The 19462-nt window shown below is 43.4% G+C and overlaps 3 protein-coding genes across 4 annotated transcripts; 2 read left to right on the top strand and 1 right to left on the bottom strand.

Annotated features, from left to right (window-relative positions):
• The first annotated feature begins 289 nt into the window (after positions 1-289).
• LOC128254445 (uncharacterized) lies at positions 290-10072 on the top strand. Of its 2 annotated transcripts, none has more exons than XM_052983572.1 (6): positions 290-676; positions 7143-7263; positions 7337-7494; positions 7832-8492; positions 9022-9430; positions 9509-10072. In XM_052983572.1, the coding sequence occupies exons 2-6, from the start codon at positions 7156-7158 to the stop codon at positions 9511-9513; spliced, it is 1341 nt and encodes a 446-aa protein (XP_052839532.1). In that variant the 5' UTR covers positions 290-676; positions 7143-7155; the 3' UTR covers positions 9514-10072. The 2 variants fall into 2 exon arrangements, with proteins under 2 accessions (XP_052839532.1, XP_052839531.1); XM_052983571.1 differs by having other exon boundaries at positions 291-670; positions 7121-7263.
• A 737-nt stretch (positions 10073-10809) lies between these two features.
• Positions 10810-19259, top strand: LOC128254439 (uncharacterized). Its single transcript, XM_052983553.1, has 9 exons — positions 10810-11111; positions 11294-11540; positions 12526-12747; positions 12814-13006; positions 16253-16393; positions 16610-16701; positions 16763-18131; positions 18437-18655; positions 18730-19259. Exons 1-9 carry the CDS (start codon positions 10931-10933, stop codon positions 19141-19143), a joined length of 3078 nt encoding a protein of 1025 aa, XP_052839513.1. The 5' UTR covers positions 10810-10930; the 3' UTR covers positions 19144-19259.
• Positions 13894-15837, bottom strand: LOC128254451 (zinc transporter ZIP11). Its single transcript, XM_052983575.1, has one exon. It carries the CDS (start codon positions 15350-15352, stop codon positions 14321-14323), a length of 1032 nt encoding a protein of 343 aa, XP_052839535.1. The 5' UTR covers positions 15353-15837; the 3' UTR covers positions 13894-14320.
• Positions 19260-19462: the final 203 nt, after the last annotated feature.

Raw genomic sequence — 19462 nt, 5'->3', positions numbered from 1 at the left:
AGTTATTTAAAATAAGCACTCAAAAATGCAGATCTTGTTCTAAGAAGAAGCTTTTAAACACATTAATTTTTGTAGGAAGAAGCTGCTTTGGGAATGTTTCAAGAACCAAGAGTAAACCTTCTCGCTTGGCAGTCGGCAGGCGACTGCGAGAGCTGAGACAAGCGGGATTTCAGAGTGCAATCGTGTTTCGAGTCGCGTTTAAGCGAAGATAGAGCTTCGCTTCGGCTTGGGGAACTCCGACTTGGGGCACTTCGGGCCCGTTTTGGCCAACACAAGTTGGGCTGTCTTGCTGTGGGCCTCACCGTTAGCCGAGCAGTCGAAACACGCAGCTTGAGGCGAGCGGTTCTTGCGCGCGCTTCCCCATCGCCTAACACTTTAACAGCGATCAGCTACTAACCCACAGCAGAGACTCAGTAGAAGTCGTAATCGCCATCGAAATCGTAATCGTCGCGAGCGCAGAGTTCTGAGAGTGTTGTGTTAATAGAGATTTCAAAGACAATTGTAAATAACCGAAAAAGTAATAATATTTAGAGACAAAAAAAAAAAGACAGTAAGCAGCCGATTGATTGTGGGCGTTTCGCATACAATTCTGATTCACACTCGGGAATAAATCCAGCAATTATCAGGGGACTTACGGATACTCAAACGCCGCATTGCACTTTGAAGCAGGGTAAGTGTCATCCCAACCCATCATAGCGACCTTGACATTTGGCGGAATTGATTTTGTCGTTCGCTGCTAATTGAAATGAATGCACGCTCGAGCGGAGAAGATCGTTTGATTGGCACTTAAATTGTGTAGCTGGAAAATTGTTTAAGACAAGATTTTAGCCGGACGACCAGCGTCGCACAGCCAGAGTTTTTAATTAGCATTCTGTGGTGTCTTATAAATAAACATGGTTTTATGGTGGATGTGCTAAACGCCAAAGGCCACTGAAACGCGCTGTCCATGAGTGTGAAATAAAAGCTAAGCTAAGCTATATGCTACATATACTGTATAGTATAGTATGTTACTTCTTTACTGGGCCAAATGTGTGTGCTAGCATGTAAATTACAAAATCAAGTTCGTTGCCTGAGTCTTTTGTTTGGGCTGCACAAAAGGTTCTTTGGTTTGGACATGGAGTGGAATGGAATGGAATGGAAACCAAGCCAAGTTGCCAGTGCAGTGGAAAACTGTTCAGCAACCTTCAGTGGCCCTGGGAAAAACCCGTTCGCGTTCGAAATGCGTGTGCTTAATTTACACCAAGATTAGCATTAACGTTGATATAATTTCATATTTTTATTGGCCAACCAAAAAAAAAAAAAAATGTCAGCCCAGTGCGGTTTTTGGCCGCTTGCCTTGGCCAGAATTTATGAGCGATGTAATCTCCACTTTAGCCGAAAACGTTCAATGCATACGAAATTCCCGAAAATAAGGAAGGCTGGCGAGATTGAAGATCTTCGGCGATCTTCGCATGTGATTCAGCCAACTATATAGTATATACTATACTATACAGGGGGTCTTTGGCCTATTCGCCTTTTTTTTCTGTTTTCTTTCGGCTTTTGTTATGGATTCGCCATTCCCGCATCTGGAGATCTATGTAAACAGAAAGACTTATTTGCATGCCAAAACGAAACGAAAGCCTAATTAGGACAACCAAATAGAGTCTTTTAACCTGGCCCACATTTGAGGGCCATTTTCAAGTCGCTCGCCCCTGAATTATGTCCACTTTGACTAGAATTTTACACCCGATTATTCACGCAATTGTTAATTACGCATTTGATTGTGCCACGACGGCGACGACGACGACGGCTCAATTTCAATTCGAAGCCGAAATTAATGAACTCTAATTAAGCGGGGTGCACAGAAATATGTATGGGAAATACAGATATACAAAATCATAAGAAATACGAGCGGAGCGGCCTTTGTTGAAGTGCTTACGAGTGGAGTCTTTTCCTGCTCTTTAATTGTATTTCGGCTGCATTGTAGTTGCCGACTACACAGACGACCATATTGATTGGCAGAAATCGTTTTGGAGAGTTTTCATTTGAGTGATGTAATTCGGGGCTGAATGTTTGTCATGAATCATGGGCAAACGTCCAATTATCAATTGCATTGGCTGCCAAATGTATTAGCATAAACAAATCGAATCGATGACTAATCAAAGCGTACGATTGTCAGAATACATAACAAGTAAAGTCAGATTTTAATTAGCCGAATAAGACAAGTCAAGTCAAGTCAAGTCAAGTCAAGCCAAGTCATCTTCGATCTCGCACTATTATTTTTGGGCCCAAGAATTTATTGTGTGCGCCACTTGTTGAGGCCTAAGAATAGACCATAGAGAGAAGCCAAGGCCCAAAACGTGCTTGGCCAAATAAAAGCCGAATTTTTGCAAGTAATTTGAACATTAAAAACAATGTCGGGTAATAATAATCACTCAATGGCACCAGCAACAAAAAGCGGAAGTCAAAGCCACACGAAAGTGCTGTGCAACAGTTTCTTTTATTTTTACGCTCCTTTTTTGTTTTTGTTTTTTTTTGTCTTTTTTTTATTATTTGTTTTTTTTTTTTTTGTTTTTTTTGGCGCCTTCCTGGCACGAAATACTTTGGTGAGAATTGCAAATTCTCAGCACTGCAATGGGAGAGAAATAAGTGAAAATATTATGAAAGGCGGCGAGGCAAGTGAAAATCGGAATTTATAATTTTCGTGTGCCGATTTTTCAACCGCAAAAACGGTGCCTCGAGCAGCTGCCGCTATTTGTTGCTGCCACAGCGGCAGCAGCAGCATTTGCAGCAAAAGGTGATGCAATCATCGGCTTGACATGCACATCGAGTGACAGAGCAGACATTGCGCATACGCCGCATTGTGCAGAGCGCCACAAAGATGAAAGCCGAACGGGTAGTCGCTGGCCCCACGTAGAGTAGAGCATCTCCCAACGCGAATGCGAATGCGAATCCAAATCCAAACCAGAATTGGAGCAAGTGAGCAGGCGAACACAATGGCGCAGCCCCAATGCCCTAACTTTCCACCCATAAATCCATCGAGCAAACGGGTTCAGATGCGAAGATAGGTGGCCAGGCATTTAGATATTAGCATTTAACTTATTAAAGCTCCGCCATCTGGATGAGTTTCGAAAGAAACCTTTGACAAATGGCTCCAGATACAATGATTCCAAAGAAAAATGGCACATTTACGTTCAGCTTATAATTAGTGTATCTGATGAAAGCAGGAAACTTTAATTTGTCAATTCGTGAAATTAAAGGAACCTATCAGTCTTATGATCTAATCTAATATCAAATTTATTAGGTCAGCTTATTATTTTAAACATTCTGACTAGTAAAAATAATAGATTCAATAATACAATTTTTTTTGTAAGTACAAAACATAAATCATGTCATTTTTATAGGCAAAAGCTGTAACATATCTTATTTATGGGACATTTAATTAAGAGCAAAGTATCTCAGCCAGATTGATAGTTATTAAATGTCATAAAAAAGTGAGTCATAAAAAATGCATAAATACATAATCATAAACATTGTACAAAAATATTTAATTAATATGCAAGTGTTCAACGTCGTTTACTGGTTTATTGAAATCCAGCTTATTATAAAAGTGCACAAAAAAATATAAAGAAAAATATGCAATCAATTTTATTTTATGAACTGCATAGACAAAGAAACCATTAATAATAAAATTAAAATAAGTCATAAATATACATAACAGCTATAAGTATATATAGAAAAATATCTAGTTAACAGTAAACAAATCTGTGCGGCATTTGATTGGAAAGGTAATACGCTTTAAATATTTGCCTATGCCCAAGACTTACCCTGCTTTTAATCATTATAGTATATATATACTAATATCTGAAGACCCCCCAATGCTTATGACACTCACACGTGCCCAGCGTCTATGGCGTCCAAGACAGCCTCTTCATCCATGAGTTCCTCACTTGGATTTTCTTGCATGTTGCGTGCCCCTCCATACACACATATATGTATATGTATATATATGCTCTTTTTTTCATCATCATCTTCTTCAGTAACAATATGCGATTTAATTTTCATTTTCTTTAGCCATTTTTTTTTTTTTTGTTATGTTTTTGTCGCCTTGCTCACATGGAGACGAAATAAAGTGCCAACTCATAATAATGTAAGCCACAGATGTCCGCGCTGTTGTTGTTGTTAATGGTGTTGTTTGTTGTCTGTTGACTGACTTTTGTTGCGTCGCCACGAAAAGTGACAAGTGCACAGCCGCCCGCGACATTGTGCAAACAATTTTGTATAAGATTTCTTGTTTTGTTTTTCTGTTTGTTTTGCATTTAAATCATTATGCCATTAAAACACAATCTCGGGCGGTGGCAAATGAAAAGAAATGTTAAAATTAAAATGTATCATTTTTGATTGGTCTTTGAGTGCTCATAATTTTGCGTTGATTGAAGCCCAAATTTATGGCAGCTCCCCAGTTCCGAAAGTAAGAGCAGAAAACAAAAATATTGCACTCGAATAAAAGCTCGAAAACTTGTTTCCCAGCCGGACATGTAAAACGCATGGGGTAAATATGCGAACTCCAGTTTTCGGTTCAGCTCGGTTCGCTCGGTTCACTTTCAAGGTTGGCTGTGGCGTCAAGAACTTGCAGAAACGGTAACAACGGTAACGTAGCAGCACACCAGCTGAAAGTCAGCTTACATTTGGGTGTGGGCCTCTAGATGACAAGTCACTACATTTGAAAGGCCCCCTTAGAAGTGCATGGCACAAGCCATGGAATTGCGCAATTGCAACTGACTCATGGCAGCAGCAGCAGCAGCGGCAGTGGCAGCGGCAGTGGCAGCGGCAGCAGTTGCCAATTAAGTAGAGTGCTAAGCGGCTTAGCCAGCGGACAAAGGAGCCCGGACTTCGAAACCAAAAAAAAAAAAAAAAGAATACTTCCTTCTGCGCCACGACCTTGGGGAACTGGTACGGCATGGTATATGGTATATGGTATATATTCTATAAACTGCGTACTCACGCACAGAACAGTTGCCGTGCTGCTGCTAAAAATACACTCCCGACGACCTTCGGGGGCTTACATAATTAATTGCAAGCGGGTTTCGCTGCGGTATGCGGAAAATGAGCTGAAACGAAAGACTCAAGGCACGAACTTGATGGGCACTTGCTTGCAGCACTCTTCAAAGGGCACATATCTATCTGCTCTCCTTTGACGACACCGCTTTGTTGATCATCTCGAGTGGTTCCAAAAACCAAACAAGCATTGCGAACTGCGGATTAATAAATCAGCAAACAAGATAAATCATTCGGCTGGCCATGTAAGAAGCTTTAATTATTAAATGCAGTTTAAACTTCTCATAACCAAAGGCCAGCTAGATAATTAAATTTCATACCCCTGTCAAGTATATACAGATGTTTCGGGTGAGTGTGGTTCTTGTTGTTGTTGTTGTCGAATGCGATCATCGCCAAAAAATCAACATCACGTTCGGCATACAAAAAGATTTTATATACTTATAGCAACAGAAAAAAAAACACCTCGCCGGCGATGGAGAAAAGAACGAAATGTTATGCGTATATATTATACAATATAATACAGTCTGTCAAGAGAGAGAAGACAAAACAGCAAAAATAACCAGATGCCCATTGACGTAGGAACCCCACGACTTAATCATAACGCTCTAAAATAGAAGATGAAACAGACAGAACTGAATGCTGCTCTTGGGCTTTTGACTTCCACTCGCGAAGAGGTCAAGTCGTGGCTGGGTAATGATATCTCTGTGATATTTGACCATCATTAACAGCAGGGCCCCTGAGTCATGAATGAAAGTGGAGTGGGTTCTAATTAAGCAAATGTTGGCCAATTCTAGCGAATTCTAAAGGGGTCTCCAAAGGTGACGGAGTGTGTAAAAACATTCGATTGAATCTGTGATATGTGCAGACTTACAAGACTTCAACACATTGTTTCAAAGTAACTTAATACTTGAGATTCTCCAGAAAATCCCCTACATTCTCATAGTTTTGTACACTTCAAAACCACAAAAGTGTCCAAAACTTTTGGCTCGTGGGCGTGTCTGCATGTTCTTACCGAACATTATTCGCCATAAATCTTAACTTTTGCCAAAAAGAAAACCAGTTATCTTTCATTCTTGGCCAAAACGGATCTTTGAACACACATAGAAGTGCGTGACATTTATCAGGTTTTATGGCCATTCTGTTTGTTAATTAAAGAACCAACGCCAACGCTTTAGCAAATAGAAAGCCCAAGTCGGCGGCTTCAATGACTGTGGATCGGTGTTTGTGAATGCTCGACGGGAAACTTAATGCCTGCAGTTCTGGGTAATTTGGAAAACATTTAAATTAGGCCACGAGTAGGAAATTTGTAAAACAATGCAGGGCATGTCGTGCCCTTAATTTGATCACGCCAAGAAATGTCACATTTTGTTGTTAGGGGCTAGAAATGGGATTGGGAATGGGATTGGGAATGGGAATGGTAATGGGAAGCTCCCCAACCAAGCAGACAGACTCACTTTCATTGCCACTCGTCGGAATACACATAGTAATGTGACACACATTTATTGGTAAATCGCATTTGGACCGCAATTAATGCCAATCACGTGGCTGACCGCCAATCCACCTGACAGAGGCTACTACTACTACTACTACTTCAACTACTGGATTTTGTGACAAAACGCAGTGCATAAGCAAATCGGGGCTGACTTTGAAGAAAAACCCCAAATGGCCAATTGAAATGCCAGGCCAGTTGGCCTGACCCGAACAAAAAAAAAAAAAAAGAAAAAATGCAAAACCGCGTGTTGTGCGACAAAGTGTTTAGCACCAAACAATTGTCAAGGCATCTCAATTAGAGGCGGTGACATTGGTGATTCGATCGATCCAAGGAGTTGGAGTTTAAATACCCGACACCCAAAAAAAAAAAAAAAACACAAAATAGGTACGTTTCGTGTGCAGAGTTCATTGGCTCGCAGATTGATTGAACCCGATTGCCTAATAATCTTTTCAGTGCGTGTCCCATTCGCCGGCGATTTAATTCCGTCTGTGGCAGCCAGATCCAATCAAAGTCATTCGCACCAGCTGCCAGCGCTAGTTAATTGTCTCGTAATTATTTATAATAATTTCGGAAAATGTTCTCCCGTTGCAGAGGAAACGAATCAAGCGAGCAGCAAGGCAGACAAGATGATTTCACGCCGCAAGATCATATCGCGTTCGCTGGACAATTTGGATGCCATCGGGCAGGAGGAGCAGGAGGAAGACGTCTGGCACGATCGCGAGAAGCTCTTCAGGGTATGGTTTTCTATCTCCACAGCTAAATATGAACTTTGACTGATGCTCAACCCATTCTATGCACATTCTGCAGGACCACATCAACGAGGTTCTGTCCAAGTGGGAGCAGATCGATGACGAGATCTGGGCCAAGATAATCGTCTTCGAAAAGAACCGACGCGTGGCCAAGGCCTACGCCCGCTCCTCTGTGATTACCATAAATGGATCCAAGAACGGATTCGATGGAGTGCGGTGAGTTCGCGATCATAAACCTACAATTTTTTCCCAGATTATCTATTACATTAATTTATGTTTGAGTAAAATATTTGAAATTGTTTATTTAAATTATTTTTATATTTGGGTGTTTTTTAAAAGACTTACAAATTCATAAAGTGAGTTCCTAAAATATTTAATATATTGTTAAATATCAAGAAAGTAAGCTTGGAGCTTAAAGATAAGACCTTATTTTTTAATATATTTTTAATTTCAAAGTAATACTTATAATGACAATTTTATGAATAGACCACCTCTTAAAATCCCTCTTATTAAAACTAACTAAATATATATCTATATATTCCTTAACCCACAGAATTGGCCTGAATGGCTTCGACAATCCCATGCGCGATGCGGAGACGAAGGTGATCAAAAAGTCGATTGGCGATGGTTTCAAGATCAAAATGGACGACATTGGCAATATTTTCATCAAGCGGTACGGCAAGAGCAGCGTCTACGTGAACAGCACGTCGCAGGGTAACGAGGAGACGGTGATCGGCGGCGACATAATCCAAATGCCCCAGATGTCCCTCACCTCGGGCACTTCGGGCCGACTCTTCGACATGAAGAAGTTCCAGACGAACATTAACCGCGAGTTTGCGAGATCCTATCCGGAACGGGGAAGACTGGAGCGCCAGTGCCTGTCCGCCGTTTCGCTGGTCAAGTCGAACAACAATCTGATCAACTCCCCCGTCTGGATACTCGTGGTCAACGTGGTGGCCATGGACATGCTGCGGAGTCGCCTCCAGAGCGTTCCCAAGTCGCTGGATGCGATGGGCATGCGCGTGCCGCTCACGAACAGCAGCGAGGATCCCTACTCCACCATCGAGAGCCAGGTGGGATTGATCTACCCCACGCCCGCCGCCTCCGACGATTCGCAGAACTCACAGAACTCACAGAATTCGAGCAACTCCAGCAAGGGACGGCGCAGCATCTTCAGTGCCGCCTTCCTCAACGAGGGTCCCTATGTGCCCAAGGTATGTTTTGTATTTAGTTAATAGGGACACGGTTCTTTAAATTAGGATTTCTTAAGCCTTGTAGAAAGAACAGCTGGAGCTCTTTCAACTTTTTAATAAAAGCAGAGCTATAATCTGTTGCCAAACTTGTAAAACAAATATTTCTTATTTTCGATTTATTAATATTTAATTTTATTTACTTTTTCTCATTAACACTTGTAGTTAATGTTTTAATTAGAACTTGTAAATTAAATAAAATATTAATAGAAAAAAGCTAGTTAAAATATTTATAAAAATACATAATTTGTGTTCTGTTTTAATTCAATTTTCCTTAAATTGGAGTAACTTATACAAAAATAGATTTGAAATTGTACACATTCTAAAAGAGAGATTGTTCTTTCAACAGCATGTTTATTTTGCCAAGACTTTGGAATTTCTATAAATTCAATCCTTTAACTGAAGTTTTAATTCCATATGACTTACAAATCATTTTTTATTATATGATCTACATTAGTTATTTATTTTAATTACTTGAATTAATCATTTTCAGCCGGACTACGAGGGCGGTGGATCGTTGACGCCCATCTATGCGGACAAGAAGCGGCAGAAGAGCAGCGGGGCGCAGCAGCGAAAGAAGCAGGACGATCCGTACTACTGCGGTCTGCTGGCGCGGATTCCCAACTTCATCAAGTCCTCGAAGCAGCCGTGCTCCGCCAGCAAGCCCAAGAAGGAGCCGAAGATCTCGCGGAAGATCTCGGCGCAGCACCAGCTCCAGCACCATCACCAGCACCATCACCAGCACCATCACCAGCACCAGCAATTCCAGCAGCCGGCGCAACCCATTCCCATTGCCACCTTCCACCACTCGTACTTCCCCTACAAACTCTATCCGGCGCAGCATCGTCTCTCCCAGTCGCAGATGTCCCTCTGGGATGCACGTAGTCTGATCAGCGCACATGGTGGGTGTCCTTTTGGCAAAACTATTATACATTAAAACAATACCCATTTTAATTTAAATCTTTAATCCATCCTTTCAGAGTGATCACCCTGGCTGGCCCTAATTTATTCATCGTCCTAGCATTAATTCTACAATTATTTAGTCAAAGCCTACGATTTAGTTTTGGTCAGTGGCGGATCATTGGACCATTGGATGGACAATCACTGTGGAGTGCATTTCGCTCAGTTTTGTGATAAATGCAGCGAAATGCAGCCATTTAGCGTACACCACTTAATACGCACTAACTCTAATTAACCGCAGTTAACTTTAAGGCAAGCAGAGAGATTTAATGATTATGCAATTTGTAATGAGTAATTAAAATTTTGCCATAGTTTTTTAAATCGTTTAAGACTGAGAGAATGTCCTAGAGAGCCCACGAAAAGCGCACGGAGAGATTGAGATTGAGATTGAGATTGAGATTGGCGGAGAGTCGAGAAATGGGGGCAGAGAATGTCATAAGCAAATCAATTGCTACTTTAGGCGAGTTCAATTTATTGTTTTCTTATTATTTTTTGCTGTACATACAATTCATATGTAAATAAGTTCGAATTAAAAACATGTAAACGATATTAGTATGCATTAAAAGAAAATTTCTAAAAGTCAATGTTGTTGTTTTATTCAAACTGATGTATTGTTTGTTCTTTTTAAGTTTAATTAGAAATATTTATTTATAAACGTCGCTTAAATGTATTATGGATCTTTGTTTATATTTCTATCTATGATCGTATTTTGATGTTAACAACCCACAGTTTCTTGAGATTTTCTTTAATGTTTTTTGCAAAATCGTATTCAAACACTTAAACTCCTCAAAAATTAGTCAATTGCAATTTTAAGTAAGAATTGTTTATATTTGCTGGTCGTTATTTGCAATGCAATTTAAATTATTGTCAAAAGGACCAGAATATGTTCACTTTTATTTCTAAAGTCATCGCATGACCAAAGTTAATTTTCGTAATTATAATAACTATTATTTCCAGAAAAAAGCCGCCAAATTTCAAATTTCGATAAAAAAAAAAGTGAACTAAAGAAATCAAAAATCCTACTTAAATAAATCGATTCTTAGACCAATAACTTTTACTGCCAAAAAGTGGTCATACTAAAACATTGAGTGAAATCTCACTGGAGTAAAATTCTTAGCATTTGGAGTGAGTTATATCAGACTGTGCGGTACAAATTGAGTGGAAACTAACAATGAGTGAGAACTGGAGTGTAGTTTTTAGTGTGACCATTTCTCAGAGTTTGAGTTCCATACTCGTTGGAGATGGGAAAACATCGATATGCCCTGCTCAACATCGATCGAACCGATGCTTTGATATGATCGATGACATTAATGGTGTTTCTTCATCTCTGATTTTCTTGCCGGTTGGTGTTTTTATTGAATTGGCGCGTCTTTTTTTAGAGTTTGGCGACCGATTTTAGTGCAATAACGAACGGAGGAGTGCAGAGCACTTGCCCCGTGACCATGGACAAGTTCCTGCTGCGCAATCCCACATGGAAGACGAAGACATATGGCTCGATCGTGGCCAGCTCTGCCAAGTCCACGGCGTCACCGATCCGCCGACCGTTGCAGGATTCGAATCTGGGGGACGCCAGGCCCAAACCGTCGCCCCTGGCACCCAAATCTCAAACCCAGGTCCCAGCAGGTTGGCTGTGCTTACCCTTTTACGAGACCTATCCCACCACCCAGTAGTTTTAACTCCGGATGCGTAGCTAACCCTAAATTCGTAGTCGTAGAAATCAGTACAGAAATTTTAGATATAACAAAACATAACCATGTGGAGAGATGACCCAACAATTGCTAACAAGATACGATCTCTCTTGCTAGATGACCAGCTGGCCAAGGATCGGCAGATGCTCAAGCCCGCTCTGGCCGTCTCCAAGGCCATCAGCCAGCACCGCTCGGAGTTCCAGAGGGAGCAGAACAGGGACGAGGCAGCCGGATCGGGAGCAGCTCCTCCGACCGGAACGGCCTGCTCCACGCCCCACCGCCAGGAGGGGCAGTGGGCGCGACTGCAGCAAGATCTCAACAGCCCCAATGCTGCACTCCGTCTGCGCGCCATTCGTGCCTTAAAGTAAGCTGTGAGATAAGAGTAACAATTCCTGTAAAATTGGTAAAATCAATTCTACGATCATCAATATGCACAAAAATAATCCCATAATCGCCTTAAAGTATGCGATTTACAAAGAGTAGTAATCCTGCCCAGAAGTTAGCTGCAATATATGTTACTAAAGACCATTCAATATAATCGATATGATCATTTTATATAAATAAGCAAATTATGTTCTTAAAAATAGTTTCGAAGTGTAAAACCCTTGTTCCATCGATAGTCTGCTTAACAAACTTTAAATAAGAGCAACAATCATTCAACGATAAAATTAATTTTAAACGATCACTCAATAGTAACAAACAGACTATGTTCTTTGCAATAGTCTCGTTCTATAAAACAAATAATACATCGTTAGTCTCCAATTTAATTAAAAAAGAGCTATCAAAGGATTTGATACGAATTCAACCGACACCGAAGTTTATAATCTATACAGTACAAAATCCATTCTAGTTTTATAATGGCATATATACCCATTGATTTATGTTTTGTCGCCTCAAAAAGATTTGTTTGTGTATACTTTGATGTTTATTCGTATATTATAAACTTAAATTGTTCAAAATTTAAATTCTTTGTGTAAAATATGAAAATTGCCGTGGCATTAAATTGGGTAAACTATATTTGGTAACCTACAATCCTGTACTATTCTCTTCTGTTTAAAGTTTAATCTTTAAACTGGTGTACTTTTGAAAGCCATCATTTAATCTTAGGATAATTTAAAAATATGTGGAAAGTATCTATAGCTCAAATGCCCCGGTTCCATCTGCTGCTTACTTTAAAATTCATTTGATTTGCATAGCTGTTATAAAAAAATACATTTCTATAGGCTGTTGATTTATTTATACAGGTTATATTTAAACATTTAAATTTAAAATCAAATATGTGAATGTATAATTTATTTTATATTTACTTCACGCTTTCAATCTAATCATATACCAACCTTCTCTTCTAGGAGCCCTTCAAAGTCGGCTTACAACACCTTCGATGTGCCCCTTGCCGAGCAGAGCATCATCACCATGGAGGAACGCAATCCGAAGGAGCCGCCCACGCTGCCTGAGTTGCTCAAGGACATTGTTGTCTACGTGGAGGTGCGAACCGGGAACGACAATCGCTCCGAGGGCGTAAAAGCAATCATTGCCAAGATGGGAGCCCAGGTCAACGATCGCTTCACGCGGTAAGTAAATAGTAGTTCTCAACTTAAGGAAAATCCATTCTAAAACATCTACCATATGGCCCATAGCAACACCACACATGTGGTTTTCAAGGATGGCCAGCTTTCAACTTATAAGAAAGCCGCCGACTGGAAAATACCAGTGGTTTCGATTCTCTGGATAGAGGCCTGCAAGGTGCAGCGCAAAATCTGTGATCCCAGCGAGTTTCCCATCAGCAACATACGCATGTACGAGTATCCAGAGCTCTTTGGCAAGATGCCGGTAAGTCAAGCAAGCTATTTGTTAATATTTAAATTGGAAAATCGATGGGGTATTGCAAGGGACTTTATAGTTGTATAAAGAGGTCTCTACCTTCAGTAATTGGTCATAATTTGTAGTTATTAACAGCGAATGAAAAGAAAAGTAATGCTTATTGATTGATAAAAGCCAAGATTTTGTCTTATCAATTTGTTCCTTCAAGTTCCAAAATTCCTAACATAACAATTTGTAAGGCCCAACAACGTTTTCAAATTGTTGTTGTTTCATTGTTCAGACGAACTCATCAACTCCACTTGAGATACGAAACGAAACAAGCTGATGTTAACAAAATTCTTATTTTAATTACTGTATTCGATGGCATTATCAATTTATGGCTTTGCTGGCACAGAAGCTTTAACTCCACTCAAGATATGCCCACAACTAATAGGTCACTTAGCGCCCAATGTTTTTTAGTTTATGGCGCACATAAACATCTACTAAGTATGGAAATTCAACAAAAGATAGCTACCAAGAGGGGTCTTATCGACCACTTTTGCTGATGACCACGATCGCAGTGGGTGGACGGTGGCCCACGAGTACGTACATTTCTGAAATGATTTGTTAATCCAGAAAATGGCGAACCACAAGCGCAGGGCCGCGGGCCGTCTGAAATTGCACGTAACTCAAACACGGAATACGCGCAATATTGGGAACTCTTCGGGTCGGACAGATTCTTATCACTTATCACTTTTCACTGGTTGACAGCGAGTCAACCAGTTGTGTTGGTGCTGGTGTTGTTGCCTCTCCGGGTTATCTAATTGAATTTTCTCTTTGCTCTTATCATCGGGCTATCGTAGGCCAGGAAGTTGTCCGGGCAAGGCTATATCTGTCACCAGGAAAAGCGGTGCTCATTTGAATGCGCTTCATTTTATTGCTTAAACATTAGACAGTTTAAAAAGACACAAGCCACTGGACGCCGGTGACAACTTAAAACCTAATTCACATGCACGTTTGTTTACAATCTTTCCGCGAACGGGGCTCATTTACATAACTCGCTGGGAATGCTGCAGACAGTGGGTGCACAGATACACAATTGCACGGATGCCACGCGCGGCATGGCCAGTTGTCAAGTGTTTTCTCTAAACAAAAACTTAGTCGCTACGTTAGATTATTAGATTCTCGTTTGGGGCTGGTTCTGAGATTTGTACAAAGCCCGCTTCTATTTACATGCCAGCGCAGAAGTGACAAGTTCGCGTTAAGTACAATGGAATCTTTGAGTTTTACACTAGCTTAAAGGTTCTGCGAGGCGGGCGAAGGCAGGCCTTCGGGGGTGGCAGCTCACGACAGCGCCACCTCCAGGCACATCATGATCAGGAATCCGGAGACAGTGCCCCACGTGGCGATCGTTCCATTGCCGCTGGCATGCGCCTCGGGCAGAATGTCGTCCGAAACGATGTAGATCATGGCCCCGGCGGCAAAGGACAGGGCATAGGGCAGGATCAGGTTGGCGAAGGTCACGGCCACGGCGCCCAGCACGCCAAAGATGGGCTCCACCATGCCCGACAGCTGTCCGTACCACAGGGCCCGCTTCACGCTGAATCCGGCTGCATGCAGCGGCAGACTGACGGCCAATCCCTCGGGGAAGTTCTGGATGCCAATGCCAATGGCCAGATTGCGGGCACTCTCAAACGTCGACGAGTTGGTGGTGCCGATGGCTCCGAAGCTCACGCCCACGGCCAGTCCCTCGGGAATGTTGTGCACCGTGATGGCCACCACCAGCAGCATGATCCTCTTCCACTGCGACAGGGCATCCTCGGCGCGCTGCTGCTCCTCGGGTGTGGTGTAGGTGCACTGCTCCATCTCGTTGATGCTGCCGCCCTTCTTGCGGCGCCTCGACTCGCCGCTGTGCTGCACACTCAGGCAGTCGGAGAAGCTGTCCAGGCTCTTGGAGGCCAACCTGTCGGAGGCATTCCCGCCCCCATTGCGCTTGGAATCCTCAATGGCTATGTCGGCCTTGTCCTTCGACTGCGTCATCTGGATCATCATGTTGGTGCTGTTGAGGCCCAGGTAGGACATCAGTTTGTCGCAGCCATAGACGAAGATGGATCCGAGGAGGAAGCCCCCGGCCACGGGCACAAAGGCATACACGCCATACAAGTGTGAGCTCTCGGCCATTTCAATGGCTGGCTTAAGGAGTGACCAAAAGGAGGCGGCTATCATCACGCCCGCTGCGAATCCCAGGGCGGCGTCCAGTGACCTCCGCTGGTTGCCCCGGACGAAGATCACCAACGCGGCGCCGGCGGCAGTGAGTCCCCAGGTGAGCAGGGTGCCCAACAGGGCCTGCGTCACGGGTCCATAACCGGGAATCATCTTGGTTGCAGCTGCTCCTCCTCCGCCTTCGTACTTGGCACCGGCTGGTATGCTATTGTGCCGTGGTATTCCCAAGATTTATTCGCGTGTGCGGCGAGAACAAGTTTTTTAATTGTTTACCCGCAGTTGGAAATATGCCACGTTCTTGGGCCCTGATTGCGCAGGTAAACAAAACAGTAACAGAACAGTACAACAGTACAACTTTCAATGGGAGTTTTAAGTTCTGTTTCAAGGGAATCGAATCTCTGCTCCGGAACACTTGTTGCTTATCGCTTGTTTTGTGGAATGAATGTGGTGGTATACTGAAGCGGGGGAATTTTGGGGGGACGCGTAATACTGACGGGTTGATAAAAAGGTCTACTAGCTCTACTGGAGCGCGTCGGAAAGTGATGAATGAGCCGCTGACTGAGCTGACAGCCCACAAAAAGCAATTTTTATAGGGCCTGCCCAACTGCCACCAGCTATCGATAGTGTTATCGGTGGGACCTATCGATTGCGGGCAGGTGATAGAGATGAGACACTATAGCCCGATAAATTCAAAGGCGCCACTTTCAAATTCAAAGGAGATTTCACAGGCATTCTTGTAATAACTTATTTAAGGTGAAAAAAACCCCCTCTTCAGCTAAAAGTAACTACTATCGATTACTATCCAGTGAATTCATCTCACCTGGTACTTATCTTACCCTAGATAAGAACGTTTTCTATTTAAACAACGGGCCAGATATCACGTAGTTAAGAACAAATAAAACAGTGTTTTCCAGTCAACATGACTGACAGAGTCGGGCAAAGAAGTCGGCAGCATCCGCAGCATCAACAATAACACCAAAGGGGCAAGAGCTGCTCATCATGATTAGTTCTAAGCCAACTTTTATTTATTTAAGTCTTGAATTCAAATTGCAGCGCGTCAAGTTTATGCAGCCGGATTCGGAGCTTAATCAGCGTCCAAAAAAACGCCAGGGAACGCCAACATCCTCCAAGGATAATGAACCAGGATCGGTCAATAAGCGAGCCCAGCCAGGAACTCCAACCACAACACCAAAGGTAAGTGATGGGGATATTCATTTTCATTTTACTTTTGGGGGAAAATATTACATTTCAATTTGTCAAATTCGTAATTTGTAGATACTTGTTAAAGTACTTTTTAATCACAAAACGTTATAACTTAGAAAAGGTTTAACATTATTAGTATTTATTAATCAGTTCTAAATGAATATTAAATAATAATTGATATTTCTAACAATCTTCCCCTTCTTACAGAATGACATCAGCCGCTTCTTCAGGACCTTAAACCACAACAAAGCTTCAGATGATGAGGTAATCGACTCACCAGCCACCAAACTACTAAACAGGTCAGTTTTTTTAAGTACTGTGCTTATGCACAACTAAATCCATTCTTTATTTATGACACAGGATAAGCAATGGCTGCTACACTCCCCTACCGGCCGTGGCTCCTTCTCAGCAGAAGGGAACCAATGGCAGTGGAGATGCTGTGGCCGAGAATGTGCAGGCCCAGAAGAGTTTGAAATTTGAAGAGCAGTTGGTCTGCAGTACACCCCCTCCGCAGCCGAAGCCATCGAGCACGTCTAGACCCCGGCGGAGTACGGCGGAACCGCCTCCGGTGATGACTCCTCCCGTGCGCACCAGTCGTCGTCGCAGCTGCGTGGCGGAAATCAACAGTCCGGCCGCAATGGAACCTAGAATGACACGCCGCAGGAGCTCGCTTCACATAGGCGTGGTTACCACATCTGTACAGGAAGCTCCGCCGGCTCAATCTACTGCCATGGAGCCCAGAATGACGCGTCGCAGAAGTTCATTGCTAGTGGCATCCCAACAGACAGAAGAAACGACCCAAAAGCAAGCCATTCAAACCATAACCGAGGAGCTGGCTCCCATTGAAGAGGGCAGGAATTCACTAGTAATGAAAGAGAACAAGGTAACCAATCAAACGGATTGCGTGGAGCAGTCGATAGAGATTACCGCCGTGGAGGCGGAAGTTTCCTACACAGCAGATAGGCGTGGCACTCTGTACGCCTCGGAATGGATGGACATAAGTGCTGGCCGGCGCCGCAGCATAGCCACATCCAGCTCCGAGCTGCACGAGGAAACCGTTGGCCTTTCCAGAAGGCAATCGCTTAGCAACGTTACCACGCAGACATCCCACATTCTGGGTGAGCCACTGACGCCGCTCTTCAGCTCCACTCGTCTACCCGGTGGTCAGTCTACAGGGAACCGCAGGCGCACTATCTTCAACCTGGACATGGAGGTGATTAACGAGAGCATCGAGAGACTCAACCAGTCGCATCGTAGATCTTTGGCCAAGGCCAATGAGGCGGAGTTGGGCGAGTGTCGGCAAGTGTCGGAGCCGGAAAAGCCGCAGGAGGAGACCATCCCATCGCAAGTACCCAAAAGGCGGCGCCTTTTCAATCCCAATGACGAGGTGGTCATTTCACCACCGAAAAGCAATAGAAAGAGTCGCCTCAGCATCACTGGCTCCTCGGGCTCCGTGCATAAACGTCGTCGTTCGCTGGCAACTCCTGCGAAAATCTCCTCTTCTGAGTTGGCTTTACCGGTTAATGTACCCAAAACTATCCCAACCACGCGGGAAGAGGAAAAACTTGTCCCTCCCGAGTCCTCGGGGGGAGCCGTTCCTGAACCAGATGTAGATACCCAATCGTACGCAGAGGAAGCTGGCGACAGGCCAAAGGGCAAACCACGTCCGCGGGTTCGCACACTCGTGCACACCAACATGCATCAGGAGCAGATTCAGGTCATCCACAAGGTTGGTAGCACGTCAAAGTGACCAGCACGCCACCCACAGCACTCTTCGTTTGTAACTTTTGTAGACCGAGTTCTCCAGCTCCCCCAAAGGGATTAGTTAGTAAACCCAAACTAGTTTGTAAATTAGCATATTCGCAACTCGTTAATGGCCCATATTAATTATTGATTAAGCATAAACAACACTCGGTAGATTGGTAGAGCAGTCCCCCCGCCATTTGTAAAGCCTACTCCCGCACCAAATTGAATAAATAATAACAATATCCGAGGCGGTCATAAATCCTAATCGAAAACCGCCTTCAATCGCAGGCCCTGCGCAAGTTGCGCGGCATGCGTCTGGATCCGACCGTGACCCAGCGCACAACCCACCTGGTTAGCCTGGAGCCGCGCCGCACCCTGAATCTCCTGCGCGGCCTGATGCGCGGTGTCTGGATCGTGAGCTACCAATGGGTGTTGGCATCGATTCGTGCCGGCAAGTGGATCGGCGAGGAGCCCTACGAGCTCACCCGCTTCTCGCGGGCCATCGAGGTGAGTCATTCGATGCCATATCAATCGATATATGGTAACCCATATCCGTCCCATTCCCTTTCTCAATCCTCTAGATTTGCCGCACCGAACGGCAGGCCTTTGGCGTCCACTACCAGTGCGAGCTGTTCCGCTTCATGGAACCCTTCTATGTGTCCTCGCTCTGCCGACCCGTGCAGTTCAACAACATGAAGGAGCTGCTCCTGCTGGGCGGCGCCACTCTGACCGAGAACCGCTTCAAGGCCAAGTACGTGATCGGGGACAAGAGGCGGGCCGAGGATGAGCGCGTCTATCTGGATCCCTACTGGGTGCTGGACAGCATCACCAACATGCAGATCCAGCGGTTCGGCAAATACCTGATGAAGAGCGCCATCGTCTCGGCCGAGGGCATACGGTACGAGGATCCCAGGGAGCGCGATGAGGAGGCCCAAACCCAGACCCAGGGACGACATCACGACTACATCGATCCACCACTGGTGCTGGACAAATAAAGATCGGCGGATGCAATCCACGTTATTCTGTCACAAAGTCATATTTTAAAGCATTTTCAACATTTTTCGTTAAAAACTTTTTAGATAAGCCTATGTAAATATAGTTTTATTTAATATGTACTGTTCGCCTGATTCTTTATTAGTTAATAATCTGTGTAATTTGTTCTCTATTTTCTGTACAGCTTTTTTAATTTGAGTAATTTACTTTACAGAGACTAAATAAAAAGATTTTATAAGTATTCGATTTTAATTAACTTGTACAACGATTAATAAAAAAAAAAACATTTTTATGTAAAGCTGCTGAATAGAAATTTTATCT

Source organism: Drosophila gunungcola, assembly GCF_025200985.1.
Source record: "Drosophila gunungcola strain Sukarami chromosome 2R unlocalized genomic scaffold, Dgunungcola_SK_2 000004F, whole genome shotgun sequence".
Taxonomy (NCBI): Eukaryota; Metazoa; Arthropoda; class Insecta; order Diptera; family Drosophilidae; genus Drosophila; species Drosophila gunungcola.
Note: the sequence above shows the minus strand (reverse complement) of the source record. Positions and strands in the feature narration are given on the sequence as shown.

Bases quoted from the DNA above. Each gene is read 5' to 3' on its own strand.
- LOC128254451 (XM_052983575.1), bottom strand. From the start codon at position 15,352: ATGATTCCCGGTTATGGACCCGTGACGCAGGCCCTGTTGGGCACCCTG.
- LOC128254439 (XM_052983553.1), top strand. From the start codon at position 10,931: ATGGACAAGTTCCTGCTGCGCAATCCCACATGGAAGACGAAGACATAT. The intron at 12,748-12,813 runs GTAAGTAAATAG...TATGGCCCATAG, and splicing joins GTCAACGATCGCTTCACGCG to CAACACCACACATGTGGTTT. The intron at 13,007-16,252 runs GTAAGTCAAGCA...TTCAAATTGCAG, and splicing joins AGCTCTTTGGCAAGATGCCG to CGCGTCAAGTTTATGCAGCC.
- LOC128254445 (XM_052983572.1), top strand. From the start codon at position 7,156: ATGATTTCACGCCGCAAGATCATATCGCGTTCGCTGGACAATTTGGAT. The intron at 7,264-7,336 runs GTATGGTTTTCT...CACATTCTGCAG, and splicing joins ATCGCGAGAAGCTCTTCAGG to GACCACATCAACGAGGTTCT. The intron at 7,495-7,831 runs GTGAGTTCGCGA...CTTAACCCACAG, and splicing joins AACGGATTCGATGGAGTGCG to AATTGGCCTGAATGGCTTCG.